Raw genomic sequence first — 13002 nt, forward strand, 5'->3', positions numbered from 1 at the left:
TGCTTCGCAATTTAAAAAATCATGAAATAATAAAAAGTGTAGTAATATTATATTAAAACCTTGAAACTTTAAATGTGCCTATTCAATTTAAATAGAATCAGTTTTAGATTAGGTTGCCTCTCAGAATTTTTTATATGTGGCGAGCTTTGCAGTGAGTAAACTATTCATATATTTTTTATTAGCTGCCCCTTCCACTTATATAGCACATCAATCAGATAGTTATTTATATACTAAACATTTCATACTAGAAATATTTTTTATGGCAAAACAACGTATGCGTGTGTGTGTTTGTATATATGTATATATATATATATATATATATATATATATATATATATATTTACAAAAGCGTTTGATACTAAAAGCTCTACAGAAGTTATTTTAGTTAAAATAATGATTCATTGATTGTGATTTCAGTGACCTTTTAATTTAATCAATAAATTTATACGACTTTATATTGTTCATGTGTGGAATATGTACCCGCCCTTCTTGTTTTCCAAAAGTTCGGTTGACGAATAAGCATGTCATACATGAATGAAATGTTGCATATTGATTTCTGGTTTAAAATGTAAAGACAACCGAGAGCATAATCAATAACGAAAAAAACATTGATCATTAATTTGATTATTTTTTATATATATATATATATATATATATATATACACATATATATAGTGTGTGTGGTAGTGAGTATCTACATGCTTACTAACAAATAGTATTTATGTTTTATGAACTATACGATTGCTACTGTAAAGGAGTTATGTTTTGAAATCATATTTTTAGACTTCAAATAACTATATACACAGCTTCACGCACACACACACACACACACATATATATATATATATATATATATATATATATATATATACATAATAGTCTTGAATTTGATGTTGATATAATATGTTTAATTTGAGTTAAAAAGTCGAGCGTTACATCAATAAAAATAGTATGAGAGTTTTCAGAAATTTATTTATTTAAAATCCATACGTTTCGGTTAGCATCTTAGCCTTCATTCAGCGGCAATCAATTTAACTATAAACATTAAAGCTAAATAAATAATATTATATAACGCCCGACTTTTTAACTCAAATTAAACGTATATATCAGAAATCTGAGTGTTGTATTGTTATATTTAACATTTAATATTCGTTCCACTCATATCACAAAATTCCATATTATATATATATATATATATATATATATATATGTAAAAATATATTAATAGAAGGATTATTAAAAGGGCAGATTAAAAAATAATCCTTAATGATGCGAATTCAAACTGAAAAGTTTCATCAGTTACAACAAGCACGTGATACGTGATATGCATGCAAACATTGTTTATACATTTTTACTTGATTTGGTCTCATCGCCTTATGTAAATGTAATTTGACTACAACTAAACTAAAGCCGTTAGTATTATATATTCATCAAGAAAATCTAACTTGGTTTAACGTGGTTCATAATTACTATGTAACCAGGATACGTAATCTCTAAGGAAATGGACGTTGGCGGATTCCAAATAAAGCTAGTCTATTAATAATAAAGCAAGTAATTTCAAATTTAGAGTACGCGTATAATTATTAATTAAAGCAAAATTTTCATAGTTAATAAAAGACACAAAATAGATCTTGAAAAATAAAATGAATTTCAAGTAAAATTGTATGCTCACTTATTTCAAACAATTTATTTCAAATATTTACTATGATCTTTTGTTTTAACCAAAAATCATAAATTTGTTTGAGGTGATAGATTGGCAATTCTATTTCACGCATTTGCAAATGACAAGCCACAATGACTAACAATTGTAAAGACAGTGAGGAATGAATTATTATCTTGATTTATTGTTTTTCTTTTATCAGAATAATATAATTTCGCTAGTCCAGATCATGGAGTGTTCATAGTAGTAGCGAGGGACAAAGGCGGCCCGGAAATGTGAAGCGGCAAGCGGTATGAGTGGGCCACACAGGGCCACAGTTAGATACGTTGAGGAGCGCGGCGTGCGGCGCGGTGCCGTTGCCTCCCAACGGCCCCTCGGGCGCCCCGCGCGGCATCTCGTGTCGTGCCGTCGTCCCCCGATCGAGAGTAGGACGCTTATCGATTTTCCTTCTGGCGAAGGGTAAGCCCGATATCCCGTGCGAGGGGCGCGTGCGCCGAGGGTGCGCGGACTCGGAGGCGACTTTATTCAGTGTACGCCGACGGCTCGGTACTCGGTGGCTCGGTTCAGTGCTGACGTGCTTATCGTCGCGTGCAGATGCATTTCGCACAACGGAAGTTCCGACGTGTCGTTCGCGAATGCTCACATCCGTCAAACGGACAGCGACACAACCATGGCGCCGAACTGTGATATTGTCCTGTCACAGCAGTACGTTTTCAAGTTACTGCTGTTGTGGGACATTTTCACAGCGTGGCCGTCCTATCGTCAATTATAATGGCAGTTCGCGAAAAGAACATTTTTCAGGATTATCCAGAGAGGGTGTGGCGCACACGTCGGCGTCCATTGTGTCCGCGCGGGGGTGAGGGGATAATTGAACAAGATACTCAAGAAATCGACCCGCGAGTGCTGTAAACTAACCATGCAATTTGGATTTTTTTACTTACGTGATGTTTTGTTATTGTACAAATTTTATACCAAAGGTTATTCGCCTTTAGATCGATATTGGCATCTCATTGTACGCTATGGTGTGTATGATGCATTATCGATTCAACAAGCCTTCTGTGAGTGCACAATCATCGCGCAGGCCTGTTATGTATAAAGTGTAAAATTTGACGGTTATTATTTGAATTTTCAAAGAGTAAAATAAACGCCGCTTGCATACGGTGAGGTTATACATTGAAATATCGATCGCAAGTCGAGAGACAAAGGAGATTCTAAGGGAACAACGCTCGACAAGATACCAATGTGAAAGATATTAAACACACTAATTCTACACTGAATCAACATATTAACCAGTGATTAGTATAATATATTAAATCGGATTACGAAAGCGTGAAAACTGTAAGTCAATATTACAAATTGTAAAACATCAACTACTCAAACATCATTCCTATCTATCACTCGACCGCACAAAATGCTCCAATCATCCGCTTGTGCACATTTGCCTCACGCTCGTCATTTCCTTTTGCTAACTTCATAGGTGCACATTTTTCAATTGAATGAAGTTTCCGAAATTGTATCGGTTTCGCCATCTGAAGAGATGTCATCCGCCGAACACGCCAGACAAATTTCACCTACATCAATCCAGCATTCTAAGCAATGCACGAACTCGCATCCAATAGTCGGACACTCTTTGAAGCCTCCGCCTGCACAAACATTTATGAGCTCAAATTAGAATTCATTAAAATTTTAATTTTTTAGTGTTCTTTTTTTGCTAAATATCAGTAATACATATTACATTCAAAATAATATCGATCGTTAACAGTAGAAATAAAAACTGTGAAAAATGGTTGGTATGTAGTAATCCTAGACAATATAATAATAGTAGTAATAATGTACTCAAGTAGTATTTCATTATATTCAGATCATATTTTTAAACTCAAGGAAATGCTCAGATCAATAGATATCATTTCACATGTTTATCATTCATTTTCATAGATTGTTTTATACTATAATTTATATGCGGTGTTATTATAAAGTTTTTTGCTTGCACATCTTCCAATAATATATTGTTATGATATGATGAACAAGATTATATTTGCATTACTATTTGAATCTCCGTAGAATAATTTTTAATGTATTTTTATATCATTTAATTTACCACTTTAATCAGTTTCATAAATATTTATATGTTATAACTGTATATGTATTTCATTATTTAAAAATAAATACGAAGTTTTAAAATTCAGTAGTTTGCCTACATTAAAAAAACATGATTAGTTAATATATAGTTAAATATTGAATTGTTATCAAATCTATGAAATAATAATTTTAATATATATGCAGGTTTAATATCAAAATGAACAGCTTCACAAAGGGAGACACTCATAAAATACTAATTTCATTAACTAGATCAAAACTGTTATGGCCAAAGGATAATTAGAGACGACTAAGTGATGAAAAAGACACCCATATAGTTATACGTTTATATTGTGATATAATAATTATTTGTTTTTATAATGACAATTGTGTATATTATATATATATATATATATATATATATATATATATCAAATATAAATAAGAACAAATGTCATAATAATAACAAATATTTATTTATTAAATAAATTATTTAATATTAAAAGCATTAGGTGATACAACACTGGGGATGTAGTAATTCGTATGTGGAACGCCCCAACTTTTGGATTTTGATTTAAAAATATTAGCTTGAAAAAGAAACCTCGAATTAATGTGTTACTTGCACACCGAAAATAATATTTAATTTGGAAAATGTTGTAATTATTTAGATAATATTCATGACATAACTTGTATTAGATATTGCAATGAATTTTAACTTTTTACTTGAATAGTAATATTAATTCAATATTATAACAAAAGATTAGTTTTATTCAAAAACTTCAAGTTACTATATACAACTGTTTATAATGCAAACGCTACTCATTTACAAGTCAATATTTTTAGTTACGGTATATTTAAAAGGATTCAAATTTTAGGGTAAATTTAAATTTCAAAATGCATTAATTAATTCTAGTTAATATTGAAAATAAATGATTACTTACGAAAAGGTTCTCGATCCTGGCATATTATACATTTGCGCCTGGCCTGGGGAAAGATTTTCAACCAGGAAAATATTTTTGGATATTTCATTCGCAGTGCCTAACATGGATAATGAATAAAAAATGTATATTGTTTCAATGACATCAATTTACAATAGTATTGAATATTTTATGCTAGTGAAATAATATATTTTAAACTTGCAAAAGTAAGTTTTCGTGTTCTTTAACAGTTTAGATGTACTTGCACTGCTGCGCACAGCAGTAAAGCAACTGATCTCAGCGTGAGAGCGAATTATTATATTCCGGGGAGGTCAAAGTTGAAATGGATGTTCAAATTGTGAGAAAATGTAAAATTAACTTCAAACATAAAATATGACGCTTAAGAAAATTATAACAAAGAACTGATCATTCTAGGTGGAAATTAATTATATAATTAACTTGCATTTAATATATGACTCTAATATTAGTAAAACAAATTAAGACGTATTGCTTTTTGTTTTAATAATAATGTTGATAGTCAAAATAATCGATTTGTCTTATACAGAATAGAGCGGGGCTTAAAACGTCCGCGGGAAAAAACGTCCACCACCGATATCTCAAAAACAAGTAAAGTTAAGAATTTTTCAGCAACAATATTTCAAAGTCGGCTTACGAGGTTACTATCGGGTGATAAGCGGCATTGTTTGAAAATCCATAACAAAACTATTTTTTTAGGTTGATATTTTTTGGTTGTAAGCACTGTTGTTTAGTTTACGCGACCTTAATATATTTTTTAAGCAAACTTTATTTGATTATAAAAGATATTGTTAATTTTACGTTCGATTCTTGTTATTTGTTGTGATATAACTGATTTGGTTTTCACAATATAATTGCTCAAAGCCAAGTTGGACCTTTGTGCCCCGCCCTACCCTATTACAACATGTGCCTAATATTTTTATTACTTTGATGTTGGGATAAAATTAAAAAAAAAAACTAACCAGAAGAAGGTTGATTTCCATGGCAAGTTTATGCTCCCTTGCTTGCCTTCGAACCTTGCGTTTCAGTTGACGTATCATGCCAACTCGTCTCTTCAATGTGGTATTATATAAATGTAGTATACGACGCTTTTCCCTCTTCGGATAAAAATATGCACAGATCGCCCTTAAATGGATTATTGTTTAATTCAAATTAATTACATGACAACATTTGTTATACCTTCGAAATCGTCTCGTATATCCCTCTATGATCAGAAGTGTAAGAACGACGAAGTATGTTCCATATATACGAAATACGTATCTGAAATTAAATGAATATTACCTGTACGTTATGTTTTAATAAACCTAAATTATTTCATCATATACCCTAAAGGCATTTCATCAGGAACAGGTAAGCATTCAAAATTACTCGTTGATGTTTTTACTCGTTTCTTTATATTGAAATTGTTTAAAACTGATCGTAACATGCTGGCTATCAACCCGACACCACCAACCTAGATATAAAAAAAAATATTATTATTTATTCCATCTCAATAATTATTGCTAATATACTTATCACCTACTTGAAGAAATATATCGTGATGACCTTCTTGCGTAAAGTCTATTCTGGCATGCCGATTAATGAAATCTAGAGTTTCAAAAAATAGCCTTAAAGAAATTGATTGGTTATTAGGTGAATAATACATACACATAACAAATTCATTTACATATTATTACCTATCAAGTAAAAGAAAAGTAGTAGCTGTAATCATCTCTAATAGAAGTTTAACAATTAGGCCAAATAAAATCCCACGCTCCGATTTCAGTTGAGCCAGTGACGTGGGATCCAGCAATTTTAATTTTTCAGCCTAATGTATATGATATATAAGTAAGCAATAAAACATATTGTATATGAGTCTATCACAGATGAAAATTTAATATTTGACCTTTTTCAAGGGCAATAGAGTTTTCCTCTGCATTTTATGACGTCTAGCATCAATTTTTTTAAAATAACGCGTCAGATACACATTATCGTAGTCGATATTACTCAAATAGTCGTCATGATACTTTTGGGCCGCAAATAATATTCTTAAAAATATAAATGAAAGAAATCGCTTGACGAAGACCATTACGCCATCGAAAAAGCTTTTTTTTTCTTTGAAATTATAAACTAAAGCCCGCGTAGCATCTGCAGCGGTAGTGTAGTCGATGACTTTATTCATACGTATCATTCGGTACTGAATCCTAGCCTGTTTGAAGGTTCCAGACATCTTCCGCCCGGTACGCTTCATGTAAGCGTAGCCTTCGCCAAGACCTGGATCAATCTGCGAATAAAATCAGAGGATTTCTAGTATACATTTATTATAAAATTATTGGCATTGCCAAACTTCCTATTATACAAAAAAAAAACAATATTTAAAAACATGCCAATAAGTCGTGATTGAACGGCTTATAAAATAAAAATATAGATCATTACCGTATGAGGTGACCATATTTTCATAGGTCAAAACCGGGATGACAACTTGTAGTTATACTAGTCCTTTGAGAAACTTTTTAGATCATTACCCCAAAATATATTTGCCCAAGCTGATATTGCCCTATAGCAAAGAGATATTATCCCCATACAGTAAATAACAATTAAAAATATATAGGGGGAAGTCCCCGAGTGACGGGCACCTAAGGTTATTTATAAATAAATCAAAAAATATTTTACGGAATGTTTATTAAATTATGACATGTGTTAGATAACAAAGTTAGGAATCAAACTAAATTAACAAAAACGCAATCTTTGCTAAAAATAATTAATACTATCAATAAAGCTTTGGTAACAAAAACTATGATTTTACAAAGTGGCACATAGTACCGGACATTTCAAAATAGCCAGTATTGAATACATAGGTAGCCATCTCCATACTCTGGAGTGTCTGCACATGTGTGTTTGACGAATATTCTTAGATATTGCAAAAAAAAATCACTATTTATCCACCCTTTTGGCTGGGCCACACTGATGCTCTCAGCTGGAGCATTCATCATAAGATTTACATTCTTTGACTAGGAAATACGAAAAATGGGGGTATGTAGTGACCGTTAGCACTCATACAAAACAAAATTAAATAATCAAAATAAATTACGTCAACTCTCACAAGAAATTTCAATATTTTTACTGTCCGGCGCTAAGGGACGACTAATTATAAGTGTCCGGTACTAAGGGACAAGCATGTTCGTTCATTTGGTGGTTTAAAATATTTAATAATATTCTACCATTTTACGGATAACAATCAAGTACTACTTTTATTTAAAAATAAAATATAAATGCATAAATACGCTAGAATTACATACATTGATATTTAGGTGACGCCGTGATTTTGCGCCTAAAACAGCAAAGGGTTGCTTTCGCCGTGGTCGTGTGCATCACAGGTGAGTCTTGGCGGGTGATCCTGCACCTGTGGGCCCCCCGCGCCCCTTTCACTTGTATTTTGATATAAAAGATTTATACTCGCTTAAAAAATACGTGTTAAATAGAGTGTCCGGTATTAGGTGCTGTCCGGCGTTACGGGACTTCCCCCTACTATTTGCCCCCAAAAATTTTATTTTTATCCTATTTGAGGTAATTTACCCTGGTTCGCCATCCGCTGTGCTAAACCATTTAACTATGATTTAAAATAACAAATATACTATATTTAAAGACACAATAAAATGAGTGTTTTTAAATGAATCATTTTTTTCAAAACAGATCTACTAATAAGTAATAACTACTAGTTTTGTCTATTTATCGTTTTTTTCTCTTTTAAGCCCTGTATGAACCCCTGTTTATTTCTTTTCATAATTTACTTGTCTTGGTGCAAGGCGGTCAAAAAGTTTGTTATCGTAATTTTTACTATCTTTCGTTAAATTGAAAATTAAAGTTCGAAATTATTAAGTGAAATACTATTTTAACACTTTGGAAGTCTGCATTCGGAAATTTTCTCATTCATAACGTATTGTTTCATATAAGCATACTCGTTACTCTATTTTCGGATATTTGATGGGTAGTTGTAATTTTATTATCAAGTAATTGCAAAAATTCAGTATAAACCTATACTTTTCAAAAACCCGGAACATATATTGCTCTTAGAAAAACCATAGACACAAGGTGGAAATCCGGGACTGCCCCGGCCAAACCGGGATGACCGTACTTATAAAATAAAAATATAGATTTATTTACTTATATTTAGACTAGCCAGAATGATTATGGAATGCAATATTATTAAGACTAATACTATATTGAGGCACGATTTCTAATTTTAGTTATCTTAAATATTAACGACTTTTTTTCATTAATTTGTTAAAATAATAGGATAAAACTGGGTTTAAAATTCCGCGAGTAAAGAGGTCCATCATCATTATCCTAAAACAGGTAAAGTATGAAACTGAAAAGGTATGTAACCAACAATCGACTTAAATTGGGAGACATAGAGCTATCCCGTGATAAATGGCTACATTGTCATTTTACAATAAAAGTCTTTTAGTTCATTGTTGGTTTTTTGGTATTAAGTAATTAATATGGTTTAATTCACAATATTTGAATACAAATTTTAATTATACACTATTCAATTTAATATTTAACAGTTTCTTTATATAACTCTAGAATAGCTTAAATGTAGTTGGGGTTAAAAAGACCAACTAAACCAAAGGTTTCAAAAGAGACAAATTAAATTAACAGTTATTTCAGCTCTGATGTTAAATTCTTCTGACAAAGTTTTATACGAAGGTTGTATGCAATTGTGATCTTTGTTAAAAATGTGCCCAAAAAATGTGTATTTCAAACAAAAGTTGTACTTGCCACATTTATAATAATTTTATTTTAATAAACAATATGTTTGATTATGATAAATTGACAGAAATACCTACAATTTTTAATTATGTTGTTCAGCTTAATAATAAACTTTATAGTATTGATTAAATACTGTATCGATTATTCCGTAAAACCTCTTTAAAATTAGAATTAAAAAGGTAGACTCTCTGGTTATCCCTTTTTACACTGCCTATGAGGTAAAAAAAAACTCTTGACAAATTTTTGAAAAGTAGCAAAAAAACTTGACTTCTACAATGATGAATTATCTGAGAATTTTACTGAATATCATTAAATAGTTATTTGTTTGATATGTGTTATGAATTGCAATATAATTGGTTTGGTTTTCATAGAATAATTACTGAAAGTAAAATTTGACCTTTGTTCTCCACCCTGCCCTATAATAAAGTACAAATATAACAGATCTGTTTATTATGAAGGTCAAATTTGGTTAAAGTGGGTAAAAGGTAAAACCCTTGAAAATTTTTTGAAAAGTAGCAAAAAAACTTGACTTCTATAATGATGAATTATCTGAGAATTTTACTGAATACAGTTAAATAGTTATTTGTTTGATATGTGTTTTGAATTGCAATATAGTTGGTTAATTTTTCACAGAATAATTGCTAAAAGTCAAATTGAACATTTGTGCCTTACTCTGGCCTATAACAAAGTACAAATATAACAGATCTGTTTATTATGAAGGTCAAATTTGGTTAAAGTGCTATGAGTGTTAAAGTTATCTGACTCTACCTTGATATAAAAGAACATAAGCAGGTAAATTAGTATAAAATATTACTTGTGTGGCGGCATCACAAGGCCCTCCAGAAGACCCGGAGCCTCCTAATGCCCGAGCTATGTTACAAACAAATGTCAATTTCATCGGCCAGCAAAGCAGCCAAGCAACGGCCCAAGATACCTTGTTACGACATGCGTCATAGGCTTTTCCAAACATTTTTCGGCATTTTTCAGCACCTATCAATATAAAACATTCTGCAGTTCCATGTTAAAAATGTCCTCTGAGAAAAGAATTAGAGAAACGAAAAGCTATCCGTACCACTTTCTACAAAAACGGGTGTAAGTATTTGAATTATGTCTTGGAATTACTTGTGAACGAATTACGGAACCCTTGGTTATATAAAAATATATACAAATTTTTATAAGTTTTAAATGCATAAAGTTGAGTGGTAATAATTTAGTATATAATATTCAATTACAACAATTTATGAGAAACTTTGAAATTTTAGTAAAAAGGTGGAGGTTTATTGTTAATAGTTTAAAACTTCTTATAATATTTTTGTAATAAAGTTTGGTAATAAATGTTAAACAATCATTATAAGTTACGGGTAAAGGCCAAGTCCACGTGAATACGAATATTTATTATGGTTGATTTGTTCTCCCAAAACAAACGCATGCACGCATATCAGATATAAAATCAAATAATTATGTCTTTATTCTATTAGAAGTTCTAAGGTTACTATATGATTTTTCCACCTAAAATTAACTAAGCATATTACTTCCAAAATGATGGTTTTTCTTGAAAATGATGGAGGAAAAATACGGACAAAATGGTATATATGAACAAAATGACACAGTGGCCTTATTTAAAAATTGGTTGTCAGATGTTGAGCGTCATTGTCACAGTCTTGCCGCAGTAATCATATCTAACGTGTTTCGCACCTTGAAAAGTTTATTTAGATGGTATTTTTCCCATGTTTTTGTGGGCTGATATTATTGATATTCGTAATTATTTCAATTAAAATCATTTAACTTAGGCCAGTATTAGTGATTTCGATCAATTTTTTTTCAATAATCAGATATTTTTTTGAATTTTGATTGATTATAAATTTTTGTTTAATATCGGGCAAAATGATAGAAAGCAAATTACAAAATGACATAGTACTATTTTGCAAGAATTACTGGACCAAAAAAATTAAACGTGTCAAAGGCGATTGGCTTTTAACTTCTACTCCAAGTATGCACTTGTACTCTTCGAATTCGTGCTTCATGTGATAATGTCCCAAAGAGGATAAAACGATTTATGTATTTATTAAATATCATTGAAAGCCAAAACACTATGTCATTTTGTTCGTACTTTTTCTACCTTTTGTCAATTGTGCTTCACATCGCAGTTCCAGCTTTCTCAAATATTTCATCTCAAACTCACGAGCTTCGTCTCTAGGATCCAAATTTCTGCAATGAAAAACAACATGACATATAGTACGCAGTTTAAAAATTAAAACTAAATGCTTCATATAAATATATATATATATATATGATTCTACTTGGTTTTCTCCAATATATCAATTGATCTTTTCGTATCTCCTTGGGCCACATCAAGATAATCATTCACTTCTATTAATGTTTGTACTTCTCCGGTGCCTTCTACTTCAGCTATTATAGGTGCGGAAACTTCTCGAAATGATCTAGCAATAGATACATATCCATTTTATGAATTAGCCAGAATAATAGTTTAATTAGAATACTTATTGATGCAATATAAAATTCAATTTAATTTTTTTTTCTACTTAATAGTTATAAAATTTTTAGCCTTATTGTTAACTTTATTTGAAAAAATTTAATTATGTATGTTCATTTGTTTTGATCAAAATATATATATAAATTTAAAATATAGTTTGTTATACAACAAACGACTTAAAATCAAAAAGTTATTGCATGGATCATAAGAAAATAGTATCGTTTAATACCTCAATGCATTTTTAACTTCTGTCATATCTGCTTTGGCACTCATAAAAGCTTCATGGAAAGGTTTTGTCATTAAGTCAAATCTCGTTTTTGTTAAATTATATGTGAGAGTAGTTGAGCACGTAAAAACCCTAATAACTTCTTTAGCATTTGTTGCGAGATTTTGAATTGGACCTAGAGCAATGTAAGTCAGAATTATTTTATTAAATATTTGTTACAAATAAGTACAATAAAAAATTCATCACATAAACAACTATTGTACAATTTACAAATTATAATTAATATTTCTAAAATGTAACAATAAATCAATAAATTTTATTTGAAAAACAATTTATTATTTATAATTTACCAGATATCACGTAGGCTAGAACCAATGTTTTAAGAACTGTACGTCCTGAGTTCCCACAAAAACTTAAAAATGACAATAGGCAAATACACCTTATTTGAATGGAATGTGCGTTTCCAAATGCTGGAAAATTAATCAATGTATTATAAACTAAGTATAATTATAGAATTTATTAATTTAATAATAATAAATAATAAGAAGAAAGGGAACGGGAATGATATGTAATGCTTGCACACAGGAATAATGATAATATATTTCGTGTGTAGAATGCAGAAAAAAGTGCAGAATAACTTAATTTCATCCTACGTTTAACATTTTTTTAAATTATAAATTATCTAAAATTTCTTACCAAGGACAAAACACAGGATTATGCCTAATATCAAACATCCTAGTCGAGAGAAGCCTAAATTCGCTAATACACATATCCACAACAGTATTCCCAGAAAAAAACCATAAAAAAAACAGCAGATCGTTTTATAATGCCGCTCTTCGTT

General features: G+C 30.6%; 1 protein-coding gene across 1 annotated transcript; it reads right to left on the bottom strand.

Annotated features, from left to right (window-relative positions):
- Positions 1-4669: 4669 nt before the first annotated feature.
- Positions 4670-12931, bottom strand: LOC113376165 (E3 ubiquitin-protein ligase DCST1). The gene is made up of 13 exons (XM_026616084.1): positions 12928-12931; positions 12512-12631; positions 12165-12336; positions 11742-11882; positions 11561-11649; positions 10256-10431; positions 6575-6952; positions 6366-6496; positions 6212-6296; positions 6015-6142; positions 5869-5949; positions 5652-5814; positions 4670-4774 (listed from the first exon to the last, which is right to left on the bottom strand). The coding sequence occupies exons 1-13, from the start codon at positions 12929-12931 to the stop codon at positions 4670-4672; spliced, it is 1773 nt and encodes a 590-aa protein (XP_026471869.1).
- Positions 12932-13002: the final 71 nt, after the last annotated feature.

This window comes from Ctenocephalides felis, unplaced genomic scaffold (assembly GCF_003426905.1).
Source record: "Ctenocephalides felis isolate EL2017-DRISC unplaced genomic scaffold, ASM342690v1 CF-g0.4_SCAFFOLD_01886, whole genome shotgun sequence".
Taxonomy (NCBI): Eukaryota; Metazoa; Arthropoda; class Insecta; order Siphonaptera; family Pulicidae; genus Ctenocephalides; species Ctenocephalides felis.